The sequence below is a fragment of the Marmota monax genome, unplaced genomic scaffold, assembly GCF_021218885.2.
Source record: "Marmota monax isolate L192 unplaced genomic scaffold, Marmota_monax_Labrador192_F-V1.1 WCK01_AAM20220418_F8-fsc00025, whole genome shotgun sequence".
Lineage (NCBI taxonomy): Eukaryota > Metazoa > Chordata > Mammalia > Rodentia > Sciuridae > Marmota > Marmota monax.
The window spans coordinates 12,958,380-12,977,921 of NW_026691950.1; the positions used below are offsets into that span (position 1 = coordinate 12,958,380).

Sequence of the window (19,542 nt, forward strand, 5' to 3'; positions counted from 1 at the left end):
GGGTGCAAGGCTCTCCTTTTGACAGGCCATAAAGGCACAACCAGGAAGAAGAATTAGAAAGTTAATTCCTCACAGTTCTGTTTCTACTGCTCAACAAAAAATAACCAATCACTACCCAAGAAGTTAAGATGTTGGTTATTAGTGAGTATTCAATGGGTCTGGTTCTTGCTGTGAAGTGAAAAACGTTGGAAAATTCCAAGCATGGAACTTATGTTCTCAGCTATACTTGAACCATCAATAACTTGAATGAATCCAGAATTAAAATACACAAATGATTGATAGAACCTGCACAAACAAGAGCCTTCCTCAGAGTTCTTTCCTGCCATAACCACTGATTGGAGATATCAGAACAAAATGCAGGTTTGATTCTGCTGAAAACTGCAATGTGATATTGGTGTCGTTCCATTGTTGTTTTTTAGTCATAATCTTTTCGTATATTGCTGTTTTTAATTATCATATTTCATAACCCAAATGCCCACGAATGGATGACTCCTCGATCATTGTATAACTATTTTATAACATTCTATACAATAGTGTTTTAAAATGAGGTCTTATTTTTACCTCATTGAAAGGTGTGAGGTAACATAAACCAGGTACGGTGGCACACCCCTGTAATCCCAGTGGTTTGGGAGGCTGAGACAGGAGGATCTCGAGTTCAAAGTCAACCTCAGCAACAGTGAGGCACTAAGCAACTCATCGAGACCCTGTCTCTTAATAAAATACAAAAAAAGGGCTGGGGATGTGGCTCAGTGGTTGAGAGCCCCTGAGTTCAATCCCCGGTACCCCACCAAAAAAAGAAAGGTATGAGTAATATTAAGTGAAGAAAGAGACAGCATACAAACATATGCAAAAAGAAGGCAGCTGAATAGATAGAAGATAATTTTTCTCAGGGGTTACTTCTTGAGGGTCAAATATGGAATGTTGTATTTTTAAGTTTCTGCAGTCTTTCTTTTCCTTTTTTCTATTTACAGTACTCAGTTGTAGTAGAGAGGAACAAGGGACAAAAATAGTTCTTATTTATCTCAGCCAACTGAGAATCTCAAAGCTTAATCAAAAGTCTTATTATTCCTTGGGTGAATCCTGTTTATCCTTTAAGCTGTCGGAAAACCCACTGTTATACTGGCAACAAACAGTTCCTGTTTTCCAAGTAAAACTGTGTCAGCAACAGGATGTCCTGTGTCCAACCTAGATTGTGGTCTGCAGAACCGGTGACCCAGTGAGCCCTGTCAGTCAGTGTGAGCTGGTCATCAAAAGGGCTCACTTTTGACTAAAGAAGGAGAAGCATTTCTGTCCCGGGGTACACAGGAGAGAGGGACAAGGGGATGAGTGGACGGGATGGGATGAGATGGAGTCTGCGCCCTTCACAGTCTAAGGCCCTGGTTTTGAATCATGATGGAGAGAACAGTGAACCATGAAACTGAAGGGCATGAAGAAGAAGCCGACCCACCCCTTCCCACAACAGATCAAAAGACCGCAGTGTGGACCTGGCCCTGCCCAGGGGCATTCTCGGGGCAACCAAAGCAGCTTAGTGAAAAGGCAAGAGCAGAAAATGTTGAGTGGAAAGTTCCTGAACACAAGTAAATGCCACCTCGGGGATTCCTGGAACGAGGAGGGAGATTTCAGAGAGAATATAAAGTGGTGGCCAAGAGCTTCCAGGGTCTGGGCATCGATCTCCCATCCTGAGGGAGGCTGTGAGGGGCTCCTTCTGTAATTATGTATTTCTTATTTCCATATTTATGGCCCCTTGGAAAGCACGGTTTACTGTATCTACAGGACTGTTGCCTTGGTTATTTTGTGTTGTTATCATAGAACACCTGACTCTGGGTGATTTATGAAAAGAAATTTATTTCTCATAGTTCTAGAGGCTGGGATGTTCAGGATCAAGGGCTGCACCTGGGAGGGCTTTGGGGTGAAAACTCAGGTGTCTCTTCCTCTTTCTAAAAGCCACTTATCCCATCATAGGGGCTGTGTTAGACAGGTTTTTTTTTTTTTTTTCCTGCTGTGACTAAAAGATCTGACCAGAAAAGTTTTAAAGGAGGAAAAGTTTATTTGAGGGCTCACGGATTCAGAGGTCTTAGTTCATAGAAGGCCAGCTCGACTTCTTGGAGCTCCAGGTGAGGCACAACATCATGGCGGAAGAGTGTGGCAGAGGGAGCAGCTCTCATGGTGATGAGGAAGCAGAGAAAGACTCCACTGGCCAGATACAAATATATACCCCATAGCCATGCCCTAATTCCCACCTCCTCCAGCTATACCCTACCACTTCAGTTACCACTCAGTTAATCCTTGTCACAGGATGAATGCACTGATTGGGTTAAGACAATCACAACCCAATCATTTCTCCTCTGGAACTTCTCGAATTGTCTCACATATGAGCTTTTAGGGGACACCTCACATCCAAACCAAAACAGGGACCCACTCTCATGACCTCATCTAACTTTAATCATGTCCCAAATATTCCCAGTACCATGAATTTGAGGACAAGTTTCCAACACAGGAGCTTTTGGGGAGACACATTCAAGCCAAAGCAACTATACATGAGGTTGTAACTTCTCTAACCTATTGCTAAACTCAAATTACTCTGTGCTAATATCATAAAAAAAAATCATGGAATCTTCACTTTACATTTGAGTTTTGACCAGATTTTATATGACACATCTTCACTTGACATTGCAAGGAAATCTGTCCTCTCAGGCACTTAATCAACCACTAATCACATAAGAGGATTCATTTTCAAAGAACAGACCCATGAAGAGAATCCTTGAACATTTGCTTGATTTCAAGTTAAATGGCTGATTATTTCTAAATAAGAATGGCGGGGTCTTTAAAAAGTGGAGGCTCAATGACATTTGCCATATGTCTCCGTACAGGTACCAGACTGTACTTTAGCAACATGAAGTCTTTAATTTAAGAATGTGCCATAGACTCTATTGGAAAGGACATGAATAATGGAAACTGGAGCCTGCAAAATGGCAAGCTGGCTCGACCTCTTGGAGCATCATTCATTAGATCCAGCTCCAAAAGCTAGAACTTGTTAAAAATGCATGTAGAATTTCTTTTTAAGCATTAACACACCACTATTTTAAATGTTGATTCTGACTGAGAATTCTTCTCTGCAGGTGCTTTTTACCCCCATAACCTTAGCAAGCTGCCAGAACCTCTAGAGACTAAACAAATTGCTAACTTAAAAATTCATTATAGTAGCTATTCCTTTTCCAATACATAAAATGTACTTTATAATATTTGTTCTTCTGAGTCCCAAGAATTTAATCTTCAAGGCCCCGCGTGCGCACATGCTGCCCTCTCTGATCCATGATTAATTTACTAGATTGGCTTTTTTTAAAACACACACACACACACACACACACACACACATCACACCCAAAAGTCCTAAAATGAGAAGTGAAAATACCACTAGTCAGCACATTAATTTCCCTTAAATAAGCAATATCAACAGGGATGACAAAGGTAATGTCAATGCACTAGATTCTTAGGAAGGAAGGGAGAAGCATTAAACTCTATGGTTTGCAGTTAGCAACAGAGGGTGCACGGAGGCACTGTTAGAAGTCCAGGAATAAAAGAAATGTGATTTTGTGCACTTATGCAAATACCATAAAATTATCAAGGATACAATGCAAAAGTGTGGTATGTAAGCACTACTTTGAAAATATAGGAGCTAGACATCTGGGCAAGGTCCCTGGCTTAGAACAGTTAAAACAGGTGACTGATTGACTTACTCCATTTCAAAATCTCATATAAAAGGGCAGAGGAACTCAAGGCATTCAGAATTCCAATAGACCTAGTCAAACTTCTGCTCCCTAGAATGGCCACATGGACCAAAGAAGGAAACCAACATCTAGAACCAGGGAAACAGAGCCAGCCAAAGAGCAAAGGGACACCAGAGAAAGTGATAAAAGAGAGAAAATGGAGGTAATTGATACTAGTTTATTTTAAACCCATGGGTTCTAGCTCATGATTAAGAATCTGACTTTCTTTCTCTGATTGCTTAGGGTTTCAATTCCTAACTGAATTTAGTTCAAAGAACTTGTCTAAAATTTAGTTCATGGGGAAATATAGTAGAAATGAATTAAATAGATGAAAGAATTGGAAGATCTAACCAAAGAAAGACTCATGGATTATATACATCTAATGTTTCAGTTCTAAAGAAATATGGCATTGTGTGTGTGTGTGTGTGTGTGTGTGTGTATCTGTCTGTCTGTCTGTCTATACTGAACCCTGCGCCTCCTGCATGCAGGGCAAGCACTCTACCACTTTAATCCCAGCCCCCTAGGCAAGTGCTTTACCACTGAAATACATTCCCAACCCCTAGCATTTTTTGAATAGATAGATACGCACAAGCAAAGAGAAGAATTTCATTTTGACATGGGTACAAAAAAGTCCTAATTTGGCAAAAAATCACAACCCATTAGGGGTTAAATAAAAAACACACAATCACTTTAAAGAGATGGTATGATCTTAACTTATGATGGTAACTTAACCTTGATGATATTAGTATATCACTATAGACTGAGTCACTCAGAAGAGTAATCAGCCCAACATGGGAAACAAGGATCAGAAAGCATTAGCAGTGAGTTCCCAGCACTGGCAGGATATGGAATCTGTAGATACCATAGGTTTTCTCTGGAGGTGCTCTTAACTGCAGGGTGTAGATTTATACCAGGTATCCCCATGGCCTAGATAAAAGATCCCTTGGAACCATTTACCTGACTTTACTTCAATCCCATCTTCACTTAGCAACTCTTCTGACTGTTAATTCAGTCTCTCAGGCACCCTGATACTGGAAGGATTCATTAGATGATAAAAACGAATGTCTTAGTGACTGGAAGGAGACATTCCCCCATCGAAATTAATAAATCAATAATCAGATTTATGCACCATTCTCTTATAAGTTAATAGGAGCTTGTCCTCTCCTTTTGTCTCAGGAGGCATCCTGTGAGGCACTGGCACAGAAACTTCTAGAACTGCAAGTCTAAAATCAAGCCCAGATGATAGGAATTCTACCACCCAGTGAGTCAGCTTGGCAGCCAGCCAGACAGCTCCCTCAAGTGTTCCAACCCCTTCAAGTTACAGAAAAAAAAGAATCATGTAAGAACAATGATTCACTTAATGTCTTATGAATTTAGCACCATAAGATTATGTGAGTTGGAAAGCAATTCTATAAATCAAAAGTCAATATTGAATTAATTTGATTGTGCAAGAAAAGACATCATATTTATTTTGCTTGTTGTGGACTCCAACTCAGTGTCTGGTACATTTTAAGAACTCAAGAAATACTTTTTAAGTAAATAAAATTTGAAGAAAGAAGATAAAAAGAAAGAATCCAGTGTCTTTCTAGAAGATTAAGCTACTGATGAGATGGGATGACTTTTTTTTTGCAAGATTATGATGTTAAGTGGTTTCCATTCTTTGGAGAAGCTGTACATAAAATTTTGGGGAGAACAGAGAGAACTATCTTACTTGTGATGTAATTGGACTATTGATAATAGTACAAAACTATAAAGATATTAGTTGTCCCTACTTGTATCAGTCAACTTTCTGCTACTACAACAAAATGCCTGAGATAGTCAACTTATAAAGAGAAAAGGTTTATTGGCTCACAGTTTTGGAGGTTTTAGTCCATGGTTGCCATCCCCATTCCTTTTGGGCCTCTGGTGAGGTAGCGAATCATGGTGGGAAGCATGTTGAGGGGCAAAATTCCTCACTTCCTATTCAAGATGTGAAAAATTGGAAAAGGAAAGAGCTGGGGTTACACAATCTCCTTCAAGGACATGTCCCCCCTGTGACAGAAAGACTTTCCTCTAGGCCTCACCTCTTAAAGTTTCCCTCACCTCCCAATGGCACCAAGCTGGGGGCTAAGCTCTTAGCTCATGGACCTTTGGGGAACATTCCAGATCCAAACTGTAGCACTGCTTTAATATAAACATAAACTAAGATGATCTTATCCCACCTGTAATGGTTAATTTGAATTGTCAACTTGATTAAGAGATGCTGATGATTAAGAGGTGTGTCCATGAGGGTGTATCTAGGAATGATTGGCATGTGGGACAGCCAACTGAAATGGAGACCCTCCCTAAGCATGGGCAGCACCATCCAATAGGATGATGGCTTGGATGATAAAAGTCGGAATAAGGAAGCAGCAGCAGATGCAGCTCGGTTCTTCTGGTACTGGTTCTTGATTGCCGCTGTGATCATCTGAGGATATTGGACTCTTGCTTCTTCACTCTTCCTCAGTGGACTCTGACAGTGATTCTCGAGGGAGTTTCTGGAAGCCTTCAGTCTCTTGTTCTGGGGCTTCAGCCTCTTGGACTCTGCAGCTACTGGTGCCTCCAGCTCTCCAGCCTGCAGATGGCCATTGTGGACTACACAGCTTCTGGTCACATAAGCCAAGCTAATAAATCCCCTTTTTATGATTATGCTTCCTGTCAATTCTGTTCCTCCAGAGAACCCTAATACACTACCTGAAGAAACAAACACCTGAAAGTCCACAGTATTTGTCTATCATATGATTCAGGTACACATCATCTTCAGAACCAGGCTTCCACAACATATATGAGGGAGAGAAAGTGAGAATAATAACCTCTAAGAAGACAATACACTGCTACCTCCATATTGTCCTCACATTATCTGAGGGAACAGAATAATAGCCTGTCACAGATAAGTCAGGACCCTCAAATGTTTACCATGGAGTCTCATCAAGCCTTTCACACTTTCCAGGGACACTGCTGTGACATCTTTGGTTTGCTGAAATATTATGAGCTCCCTCACATCTAGCAGTTCCAAAGTTGTCATGGGTCAGAGTTCAAAGTCCAAGAAAAAGACCTGCTAAAACCTAGAGAGGACAGGTGCTGAGTGAAATAATCCAGTCACGAGAGGGCAGACACTGCATGGGCGTGAGTCCCGTTACCGAGGGATCTCCAGGAGTTAGATGTAGAGACAGGGGTTACAAGGGCTGGGGGAGGGGGGAAATGGGACATTACTTAAAAGGTACAGAGTGTCATCCTGGGATGAACGACGGTGGTGAGGGATGCACACCAATGTGAATGTACTTAATATCACTGAACTGTACACTTAAAACATGGTTAAAGCCTGGGGGTATAGTATCCTGGCATGTATGAGGCACTGGATTTAATCCCCAGCTCCACCAAAAAAAAGGTTAAAATCACCAGTTTTATGTTATGTATTTTGCCACAATTAAAAAAAAAAAAAGAAAGAAATCTAGTGAGGAGCTAGTCCCTGGACTCTGTAGCCACAAGGGGAATGGGATGGCCTGCGACCCAGGCCAGCGATCTCTCCCACTCGTGTGGCTGTAATCTAAATGTTCTGAGCAGTGAGCTTCATCATGACCCTTGAGTACATGCAGAATGTCCCTCCCTTCCTGGGAGTAACCGATTCTAAGAATTCAAGCGTCCACTGCTAATAGCCATGTCGTCATCCACTGAGGTGGGCCATGTGCCAGCATTGATCCCTTTATGTAAGCTATTTCTTTGGAATGAAGTCCCAGTCCCTTGTGCTGTGCCCTGGCTTCACTCTCCTGCCTCCTCCTTCTCGGGCTGTGTGCTCGACCCCCTGCATTTCTCCAGAATGCACCAGTCTTTTCCCCTGCAGTTACACACACACACACACACACACACAGCCAACTCTGGAGCATCCAGCAAGCTTCAGCTAGACACTCCACCTTCCTCTGATAAGCATCCCTAAACACAGCCTAAACCAGTGTTTCTCAAATGTTTCTTCTTGGCACCATATTTGAATCACCTGGGGGCTTTAAAATTCTGATTTAGCTGTGATGAGACCAAGACATTGGTTTTATTGGACAACAGTCAAGGCAGAGATCCACGGACCTAAACTGTTACTTACTTTTACCCTCGAGCACCTAAAGCCCTTTAAATTTCTCACTATCTTAGTCTGCATATTATTTTATTATAATTGCTTGTTAGCTTGCCTCTGCCCTTTGAAGTTCAAGTTTATTACCATCTCCAAAAGGCCTGGAACGGTGCCTGGCACATGGTAAAGTTTCAATAACCACCTTGAGTTGCATTCTTGAATTAATTCTGTTGCCACTGTGTTTAAAAGACATTATCTTCCCCATTTGCAGGTGAGCCAACTGAGGCTCAGAGAGGCTGTCATTTTATTCAAAGTCACACAGCAAGTAAGTAGCAGTGTCAGGATTAGAATTTATTTCTCTCTGGTCGTTAGTCATAATGCTGTACTGCTTTTGGACTTCTGGAGTAAATCAACTGTATAAAATGAGTCATTCCTGCTGAAATAAGGCAAGAGTGGAAACTGTAAGTGTGCTGAGAACAAATGGGTAATACACCTCCGAAGATCAATTTCCTAAGAACTTCTAGGAGACAAGTGTTTGTACAATCTGGACCTCGAATGGATAATCAGCCACATGCTGCTAAAGAGTGTAATCTCTAATCTCCCAGGGCCTTTTATTTCTCAGTGGCTCAGAACTCTTTTTTAGGGCTTAAGATCTAATCAAACCTAAAATGGTATTGATGGATCAAGTTTCTGAGCAAACAAGGAGCAGAACAAACATAGAAAGAGAAAAAGGTGACCTTGTAATGTCCCCTGTAATTTTCTTGGGCGACCATAGCAGTACTGGTGACAGCCATCCAACAATTTTGGGTACAACCTGTGATGCAGATGTTCCAAATGCAAAATGAGTCCTCCAGTTCCCTGTGGCTACCCACTCTCTGCCACAGTACTCATCCCCTTCCCCCCCACACACACAACCAAGGGAAGACTCAGCAGAGACCACTCCACTGCGGGGCTGAGCACAGCACCTACCAGCATGAAAACTGAAGTGAGATGTGCTCATGTCCTGGGACAAACCTCTCTACTGCTTTGGAGAGAGCGTGGCTGCCCAGTGCCAGGTGGCGTGGGAGCTCCACCTGCCTTCTTCTCGGTACCCAGCCCAACCTTACTATGGAAAAATGTTGAGCATAAATCTAGCAAGAAAACACTGTCGCCTGTGCTTGAGCCAGGCGGTAAGCACAGACGTTGAGTCAGGCACAAAGTGAGGTTTGGCAAGGGTTCTGGGGCCAAACTGCAGGATAAGCCACTAGACAGTGAGTCTTGGCACAAATGATGCAAGAGCCTTTTTCATTATCCTGGGAACCAGGAAGTTTCACAACCATCTCTCCAGGCTCACCTAGTCAGGTCCTTGGCGTGAGTCCTAGTTCCAAGGTTTATTCGTCTGGGAACCTTGGATAACTTCCTTAATATCCCTTAGCTTCCCCCGCTTAATTATTGAAAGAGTGGGGAAAGTAGTCCATGGGATATTGTAAGAATTAAATGAGATAAAGCAAGCAAAATCCTTAGCACACCCATGTTTTTACTTTAGAGTGCTCAATAAGTCATAGTGAGCGATACTGTCACCCCGCTCTCACTCCCAAGATCTCCTGATGGGCTCTCACCCAGCAGCCAGTGGCCTGGGTTCCCACAGGGTCTCATGACCACTGCCACTTCACCTCATCTTCACCTCGAATATTCTAACCACCTTCATGCAGCCGAGTGAGTTGGATAATTGGAACAGCTCTGAAGTCAGGGGACGGCGAGGCCACTCAGGCCTGAAGTGGTCCGAAAAGATTTGTTAGTGCCGGAGGCAGAACTTTTAAAGTCAATAATTTCATTTATTTATATCTTACCCCATCCCAACTATTTGCAGGATTTATTTAAAATGCACATAATACAAGGGTGAAAATGAATAGGTGAGGAGGTCAGAGGGAGGGGAGAAATATAGATAGGGAAAGAGAAAGGGCTGGCCATGTTATTTTACCAAATCACATCCCAGGCAATGTGGAGTTAGATATGCATAAATCTAGTTATAAATGTCCCGTTGCCAAGGCAAAGAAGGTACGTCATTCAGTTTCAAAATTCATATATGCCAATCTATGTCATATACCAGGCACTGTTCTAAGCATTTTATCTGTATTAACTAATTTAATGGGCACTGTTAACCCCTCAGTCCACTATTACCATTGTCTCTCTTTACACAGAAAAGAAAATGAAGCTCTTGAAGGCTTAAGTAAGTGGCCACATGCTCACGGAGGCAGCACTGAAATTTGAACTCTGGTCACCTGAGTTTACAGCCCTTGCTCTTCAGCACCAAGCAAAACGGTTTTGATAGTCAACGTAGCACAGACAACAACAAACCAGCAATGCAGAGGAAGCATCTCCTGACATGAGATCCGAGTCCTCATAAGACAAAACAGTCTGACAAACTACACCGTTTCCAGATTGGGGGATTTCCCAGATAGGTTGAAATTTTTTTTTAATCATAGAAGTAGAGGAATTTATCTAGAGCTAGAAACCACTTTTTGGTTTGTGTGTACCAAGAAAGAACATTAAAACAACTACCAGGGATGGTCAGTATCATTTTATTTTAAAAAATATGGCCTTATGTACCAAAAAATAAAAATAAAAAGGACATCATCTAAAAAGTTCCTCTGAACAAAATAGAAAAATGCTGCCCCTGTGTTAGCCTCAGGAAAACATATAACGTTCCTAACATCTAAAAGATTCTCCTTTAAAAAAAATGTGCATAAATTCAGCTTTGCAAAAAATAATGGACACCGTCCATACTGTTCTCATTCTGTCCCTGGAGCAGAATGAAATTGAAGCACACCAGTCAGAGAATGTGGTGTGTGAACTAATCCTTGAGACCGCTCCTGACCTCTCCCTGGAGTCACTCTGGGACTCAGAACACCTAGTACCTATGAGCAGAACTGAGACATCTGGTCTCTTCCTCCTGGCTGGAAGTTCTCAAAATCCGTCTCTTCAGACCCAGATGATGTGATCAGATCAGAGAACTCAGGAGGTTTGTGAAGAGGCGCCTGAGCCGAAGCCCAAGGGTCATGATCTTCACCAAGACATGCACAGTTCTCCCAGGCGTGAGCACATCACGGCTGAGATACACCACAGGGATGCTTGTGACTCTATAATCAGAGTCCTGAATGAAATGAACCCTTTAAAAAGAACATGACAGGCTTACAGATTGATGCCAGGAATGTTCTTATGTTTTCCTGATGGTAACGCATGGGTAGCATTTTTCTATTTTGTTTGTTAAGGAATTTGAGTTTTGTATAAATGTATATTGAAACCTGCTGGACACGTTCAGAAGCCAAAATAAGCAACCCTTCCTCTTCATGGTGTTGTATTTACAATACCTAGTGTTCCTGTATTTCCATTAGAATGCAATTATCCTGCTTGGGAAATAAATAAATAAAGGTCACTGGGTTAATGGAACTCACCTTTCTTTCTTAGTCCATAAATAATAAATCAAATATGATTTAAAATGAAAACCACATCCTATATATCATTGTACTCCTGATGCTTTTTTTTTTTTTCATAGAAATGTTGACTCTGTGGCACTTACTGTGACCATAATAGCTGCAGCCCATCAGGTTCCTGTAGCACCGGCTCAGTAAAGAAGAGCACAGCATGTTATCTATTAAGTTGATATTCATCAATGCTAAAGTGTTCAAGAAATTTCTCATGACATTTTCAAATTAGATTACTGCATATTCTACTCCAAATTCAAGGAGCATATCACAGAATGATTAATGCACAGAAAAATCTCATGAACTTCATCTGATAAGTATTGACAAAGGTATCCATTTAAAAAATTCTAATCAAATGCAGACTTAAACACATTCCTTTGCTTCCAGAATGGCTCACCAACAGTGCCTCTGAGAGACAGTAGATGGTTCTTAGGACCATAGGACTAATAATAAATATCTCTAGGCAAGATTTTGATGCTACCAGTTTCTCTAATGAAAGAACAAATAATTTCCTAACATCTACATAGCTGAACAGCATCTTCCCTAATCAATTAGTTCACTTCAACATTCCCAAGGGATCAATTAAGCCATTTCTCCACTCCCTGGCACATCAAGATTTATAAGGCAGGGTGGGAATGCATGGCCTAAATAGCTTCAGAAAACCATTTGTCTTGAGTAATAATAATAAAACCAAAAAAATAAAATAAAATAAAAGACAGCTTACAGTACCTGTTGTTAGATCACCATTAACCTCAAACTAAGGTTGTGTGTCTTCTGAGATTTACCTAATAAATATTTCTAAATAAAAAGGGGATGATAGTGCACCCCTGAGCCTATTATAAAAACTGTTAAACACTTCTAATCACTCCCCCAAAACGATGAAAATTTAGAACTTTGCTTTCCACTCGATACAGTAACACAACACACTGTGATGGCCAAACACCAGATGCACACACAGCTCTTGCTCAATTATTAAGAGTCTCAGCAGGGGCTGGGGTTATGGCTCAGTGGTAGAGTGCTTGCCTAGCATGTGTGAGGCACTGGGTTTGAGTCACATATAAATAGTTAAAATAAAGGTCCGTTGACAACTAGAAAAGACTAAATTACAAACAAAGTAACAAGCCAGCAAACTGTCTTGTTCCTAAACAATACAGCATTTATACTCACGTGACAATTTTATTAGAAGGACATATTTGCCATCAACAGCAAGAACTTATTTGTTCTCATGATAATCAAGAACAGCAACAGTTACTACCACTTACCATTTTGTTCTTCCAGGTACAGATCTAACAGATTTAATTTAATCCTTCGAAATGCCTTATGGTGTGTGATAAGACCTAACATTATTTATTCCATAGGCATAATTTTCATTAGTATTCATTCTCAATGTGAATATTTTTAGCTTTGAAAGATATCTGGGATTCCTTAAAACATCAGCTGTTTAATGTGCATCATCAGATACTCACTTCTTTACTTACCACCAGAAGTTCTACATTTGTTTCACATACAACTGAAGTAGGTCGATTGGCATTTGTTAAGAGGCAGATTTCCTGAAAAACAAAAACAAATGCACCTCTTTAAAGTTATTTCAGCTCTGACATTAATCTTACACTGGAAGTCTGGGAAACTATAAAATTACAATGGTGTATCATTTTAAATAAATAATTTTAATGTTTAAATTGATACAGAATAATGGTACATATTTTGGAGGTACAGCATGATATCTTTTTTAAAATATTTTTTATTATAGATGGACACAATATCTTTATTTTGTTTATTTATTTTTATGTGGTGCTGGGGATTGAACCCAGTGCCTCACATGTGAGGCAAGCTCTCCACCACTGAGCTATAACCCCAGCCTAATGATATTGTGATACATATAGACAATGTTTGATGATGAAGTCTGGTCTGTGGCATATGGATAACCTCAAATATTTATCATTTCTTTGTGGTGGGAACATTCAAAATCCTGTCTTCTAGTGATTGTTGACTACAGTCACCCTACTGTGCTATAGAACACTAGAACTTAAAAGAAAATCTTGAGCTTACAGATTAAATGAATAAGGACTAGTGTGGTCCATGCTTTCATATAACCCACAGTCCCAGCAGCATTCGTTCGTGCAAAGTTTTCTATGAAAACAGAACCCCAGGTGGAGACTTCTCTACTCTGAAACACTTCATGTGTCAAAACAGAATCATGATCTACAAACATACGTAATACTGTGTCCTACCTCCATTTAACACTTTATTACTGAGGAAAAGGGGTGCTTGGTTCTGAAGATAGCAAGCTTGAGGTAGATAAACTGATATAGATCCATGACACTAATGGGCAGGGGACAGGGAGACATTAGTGTGAACATTTACAAAACTGTAACACTTCTTTATGATTATAAAATTGAAAAGGTTGTGGCAATAAAGAACAAAAGTGTGCATATCACAGCATGACTTTAATATTAAATTTGCGTTGGGGTTTCGAGGACAGCCTCAGCAATTTAGCGAGGCCCTAAGCAATTTAGTGAGAACCTGTCTCAAAATAAAAAGGGCTGGGGATGTAGCTCAGTAGCAAAGTTCCCCTGGGTTCAATTCCCAGTACCAAAGGGAAGAAGGAGGAGGAGAGAGACCACAATATTTTAAAAAATTAAATTTGAGAAACATCACATAATATCCAAGATTCTTTCCTTTAGTTGAAAAACAATGGCTTGGTTTGATCTGCACAGAGTCAGGGCAGCACAGTGGACTCACTAGGATTAAAATCATTACAAAAAATGCAGGAGGAGGCTTCTGCAGCCCGCATCCTTCTCGGTATCCCCACATCCAGTGCCTTGGTCTGGGGGCTCCTGATCAGTCTCCCAACTCCAATTCCATTTTGTCTTCTCCCTGTTAATACAGTCCCCACATCACCACTAGTCATTCATCTTAATGAAAATCCAATCCATCTCCTCCCTACTAAAAAAAAAAAAAACCCCAACCAGTTTCACTGCCTGGAGAATCAAGTCCAGACTCTTTATCACTGTTTCTGATACTATATCTCACCTCAGTTGACATTTCTGAAATCAACCCAGCAAATATTCCCACTTCGCAAGATCTCTATACTTAGGGACTTCAGGGATCTCCAAATCCAATCTGGCCTTGACTAAATGTAGAAATGAAGTAAGTTTGATTTCTACACACAAGCTGCTTTCTTAACCTAAATCTTATCCCTTTTACATAAAATCTTTTGCAAGCATAGAATTTCTTCAAAGAACCAAAAAGAACTCTTTGAGAGTTGGGGCTGTAGCTCAGTGGCAGAGCACTTTTCTAGCATGTGTGGGCACTGGGTTCGATCTTTAGCACCACATAAAAATAAATAAAATAAAGGCATTCTGTCCATCTACAATTACAAAAAAAAATTATTAAAAAAAGAGTTCTTTGAATAAGTAGCAGTTAATTTGTGAATATCACCCTACCTCTACAGCCACATGGTTTGCAATTCATTCATTAAATTGGTCAATTAAAACAATAATTGTTTATTAATTTTATTGATAAATTTTGAGAAACTATATTAGGACATATGGTGGCTCTACACTACTAAGGAAAAATGTATTGTTTTTGAAGTATTTCAGTTACCAAAATATCTAATACTCGAGGACAATACTGTAGCACCTTCTTATTTTAACACAATGAAATATGGATTACATAATTTTTTTTCCTGGTACTGGACATTGAACCCAGGGCCTCATGTATTCCGAGAACAAATTCTACCACTGGGTGATACCCCCATCACAATTTTAAAAAATTTTTAAATAAAAAAATTATAATGAGAGACTGAGAAAGTGAGACAGTATTTACCCCAATGAAGTCGCCTTCTTCAAACTCACTTAAAATGTCAGAGTTTTTGTTGGTGCTTGTGTTACTTGATACAACCCTTAAACGGCCAGCAAGAATCAAGTAGCATTCAAGAGGTGCATGTCCTTGCCTTAGAACCAGGCTTTCAGCTCCAAACCTGGAGGGAAGGAACATCAAAGACATTTCTCCTGCAAAATGGCTAGCTGGAAGTCACAAACAGAACAAAAAGCAAAAACCCTGTCATTTTTTGCCTAACAGAGGTTTACTTTTGTTAAGGAGCAGTTACCATCCTCTTCTGTATAGACCCTGAGGGCAGTTGATACCCAGGGCTGTGGCAGCAGTGCCTGGAATGGCGCTGGTCCCAGAAAGTAGGTACTCGATGTATATAGATTGAGTGAATTTATGAATAAGCAAAAGGAGGTATTGCACAACCACAGAGTGGAAGGTCTCCACACAAATGAATTACTTAGGTGAACCCACTCTTTCACAAATATAGGCCTTTTTTAAAACCACTACTGCTAAATTCATGATATAAGGCAAAGGTTTTGACTTTCTGGGAGATAGATCTGGTGATGATTTGTGCACTTTTTATCAAGAATTTTTTAAAGTAATATATTCAGGAACAGTTTTGTAAAATTCACCACTTTTCTCAATGTAGATATTTAGCCAGAGGATAATAGTTTACTTACTCTTGGTTTATAGAAGCAGTTCATCTCTGGCAATAATTCATGATAAGCTTTAACAGACACAAACGTTTACCTGGATAAACTTTTTTAAAAACACGGTTCTCTTGCACCCTGGAAATTCTGACTAGATAGATCTGGATGGAACCCAGAGATCTATCCCTACAAGGCTCTCCATAATATCTTGAGGAAACTATACTTGAGAAACACTGTAAGGCTGAGAATGAACACCATTGATTTTATTTTAGTTTTCTCATGTGAGTATTACCTTTTGTGAAGACTAGAACAGAACATGTTCTATTGAAATATTGGTAAATCTGCATAATTTCACATTATCAATTAGTAATTATACTACCCAGAATCCTTTCTTCCTAGAACATAAATTATAATTCCTAAGTCCCAAATGAAGTTGGTATCATCATTGCAGAAAACCCTAGTGAGAAAGATGGCAGTACTATGTGGTAAAGATGCCTCCATTCTGATGTGATCAGTGAAAAGGTCTGAATTGAGCATTTGATCTTCTATCAGTTACTTAAATGACCTTGAGAAAATCACTTACCCTCCACTTCTAATTCTTCATTTACAAAATAGGAATAAACATGCACCTATTAGGATTCACAATGTTTTGGGGGGAAAATAAAGAACATCTACCAGTGATTTAGATTCTTCAAAAGGATGATATTTTATAAATACAGTATTGGGATTCAGCCCTATTTCTATAAGTATTACAGTGTGAAGGAGAGTTCAAAGCAGGAAAACCCCACCCAAAAAATAACAAAAGTTAAGAAATTAGGCTTCCACAGTTCTATGGATGCTGTTAGAAGGCACTAGACTCCTGAGCCACATACCAAATATTTATTAGTTACATCAGCCACAGTGACAGTAGTGTCAGCATGGTTGCACAACTTCCCCAAGGCCCATAGGACAATACTTAGGCCAGTGGAACCTCAATATGCAGCAGGATGAGTCACAAGAGACTGGAGCTTAGGGAATCCATTGATTTATAGCAAGCCGTATTCAAGCCTATTATTTGTCTGGAAGGAGCCCAGCTCTGGTACCAGAATTGCAATGCACTATTATCTCAGAATTATTAGGTATATGAACAATCCTGACAAGTGGCCCTTATGAAAAAAAATGATAATAATAGTCAAATTTCTGAGAGTTTTGGCATACATGGCAAGGCATGTAGTAGCACAAGAAGACCATAGCAGACTCAACTGTACCTCAATATACAGGACATGATAATGCAAGTGAATAGAATTCTAAGATCAACTTATATGGTTACTTAAAGAACTATGATTCTAGTTCCAAAAAAAGAAGATGCAAGAAGTTGTTATTTTCACTGCTGTTAGGAAGAAAATTATAAGATTAAAATGTGAAGACTTCTGACTTTCCATTTTTTTATATTAACAAAGACTCAAAAATTTTTTAAAGCCCTTATCTCAACTCCACAGTCTTGAAAAATGATTTAAAATTTCAGAGATAACTGTTACACCATGAAATGTCCTTAAGATAATGATTTGTTTCTAAGAACAAAGAATAGGGTAATAGTCCAGTGGACCACTGTGGAATCATGAGAATGAGGCCAATAATAAGTATGTGATGGAAAAGGAAGGGAGAGGGCACGTGGGAAGGCAAAGTTAGAGGGAAGAGTTCATGTACGAAAAGCCCTCCAGTGGATGCAAGTCTGATTTTCAGGGCTCTGTTGGATTAAAATCATCACAGAAAATGAGGGAGGAGGATTCTGCATCCTGCTTTCTCTTTTTTATATTGCAAAAATGTGGGTGAGGGCCAGTTCTTCTCAGCCAGATTTGGAAGTGCATCATTCGGGTGCCAGATGTCCATTACACTAATTGGATCATCAGCCTCTTCTACATTTCATTGACACAAAGATTACAGGGCTGCCCATTTCTCCTGCAGCATTAAAATTTAAGAATATTGCCCATATAATAAAACCATAAAATATTTACATGGACCTGTACTCTACTTTTGTATTATTCTACAACCCCAGAATGATTCTTCAAGAGCCTATTTAGTGATGGAATGCCAATACTAAATACAGTTCTCATGTTTAAACATTTAATTTTATGCTTCCGGAGCATTTGAAGCACTTATGAATGGATTCCTCTTCCTCCTTAATATTTATTTTCCTTGTTAAGCCTATAGACAAAACTATTCCAACACAACTAATATAGAAATCAGAGTATTTTTAAGAATAGAAAATGGCTTAACACCTTCACACTCAGAAATTAAACTATCTACATAATATGCAAATGGCTATATAGGTAAATTTTCTATTAAACTCTAAGAAGAGCCTATGAAAATTATTAATTATTTATAGAAAAATATTGATTCACTTTTGGTTTTTAACCTCCATTGAAAAGGGAAAATCTGAGTAAATATTAATGGCAATTTTCATTGAATGAACTGGTACTTAATGAAAGTAACTCCTCACTAAAAGTTCTGAATATCCATGATTTTTACTTGACAGTCTCCTGAGAAAAGCAGTCAATGATTCACAAGTTTTTTCCAAGAAGGAATCACATACAAATGGATCTTATATTAGACAGCTCTGAATTGCAGACAACAGAATCCACTTGGATTGGTTTAAGAAAGGGTTTACCACGGGGATAAGGTACCATAGAGACTCTTTGAAAAAGTTAGTAAAGTGTTTTTTCAGGCTCAACTTCTAGCATCCACTCTGGTGAAGACACTGGGCCAAACCCACTCCACACTATCTCCACCACAGTTAGGAAACCAACTCACCTAAGCAAAGATTCATGTGACCTTTGCCCATACCTGTACCAGAAACACTGAGGCCCTCACCCTGCTTTTCCTCTATATATTAACTTCAAATCAAAATATCTCAAAGCATATCTATCAGAATCTAAATCATTGTCTTATATATTAAGAGGGGTTCTGAAAAAGGTAGCTATTCTGTTTGTTTTATTTTGTTTATAGTCCATACCGAGAAGGTAGAGTTAACCTATGAAGAACTATGAAAAAGTTAGTTAGCATTTAAAGAGATTTGGGGTGACTCCAAACTACAAATTATCAAGTGCAGACCTTTATCATAAAACTTAAAGTACTTTGCCTAATACATTTTGCCTGGATTTGCATGTTCTCCCTCATTCTGTAGAAGTCTAGTCATTTTTTATCGTTTTGCTCCTTTGCTTATAAAAATCTTAGTCTTCATCCTGTTTTCTAGTTTGCTTCAGATTGGTTTGAAAACTCATCATTACATTACAGAGTTCAAAGCACAAACTACAAATGGTGACATATTCCTTTTGGTCAGTATTCGTTTTGTAACATGCCTTTTGTTTCTGAAGTTTTGCTAAACTCTACTCACCATCTGGCACTGCCTTTCTTAGGGACTGCAAAGACTTGAATGGAATATTTCTGTGTCACTTACTTTTTTTTATATACACTGGTGATTTTACCAAGGGACTCTTAACCACTGAGTCACATTCCCCAGCCCTTTTTTGTATTTTATTTACAGATGGGTCTCTCCAAGATGCTTACAGCCCCACTAAGTTACTGAGGCTGGCTTTGAACTTACAGTCCTCCTGCCTCAGCCTCTCAAGAGCCGCTGGGATTATAGACCTGTGCTACCATGCCAGGCTGTGTCACTTACTCTTGATATATTGCGGTCTGGCAAAGTTGGAGCTGAACTTCATTTGGCAGACTGCAAAATGACCTGTTCATCTTTAGACATTGTTGAATCT

The 19,542-nt window shown here is 39.6% G+C and overlaps 1 protein-coding gene across 1 annotated transcript in view; it reads right to left on the reverse strand.

Moving 5' to 3' along the window:
* The window catches only part of LOC124107196 (cyclic nucleotide-binding domain-containing protein 2-like), a 92,881-nt gene that overhangs the window by 60,689 nt on the left and 12,650 nt on the right, over positions 1–19,542 (reverse strand). Inside the window, exons 4-6 of the mRNA XM_046465140.2 lie at positions 19,452–19,540; positions 15,138–15,291; positions 12,776–12,859 (exon numbers count right to left, since the gene is read on the reverse strand). Of these exons, the coding sequence (XP_046321096.1) occupies positions 12,776–12,859; positions 15,138–15,291; positions 19,452–19,540 (327 nt within the window). The remainder of the gene's footprint in view (positions 1–12,775; positions 12,860–15,137; positions 15,292–19,451; positions 19,541–19,542) is intronic.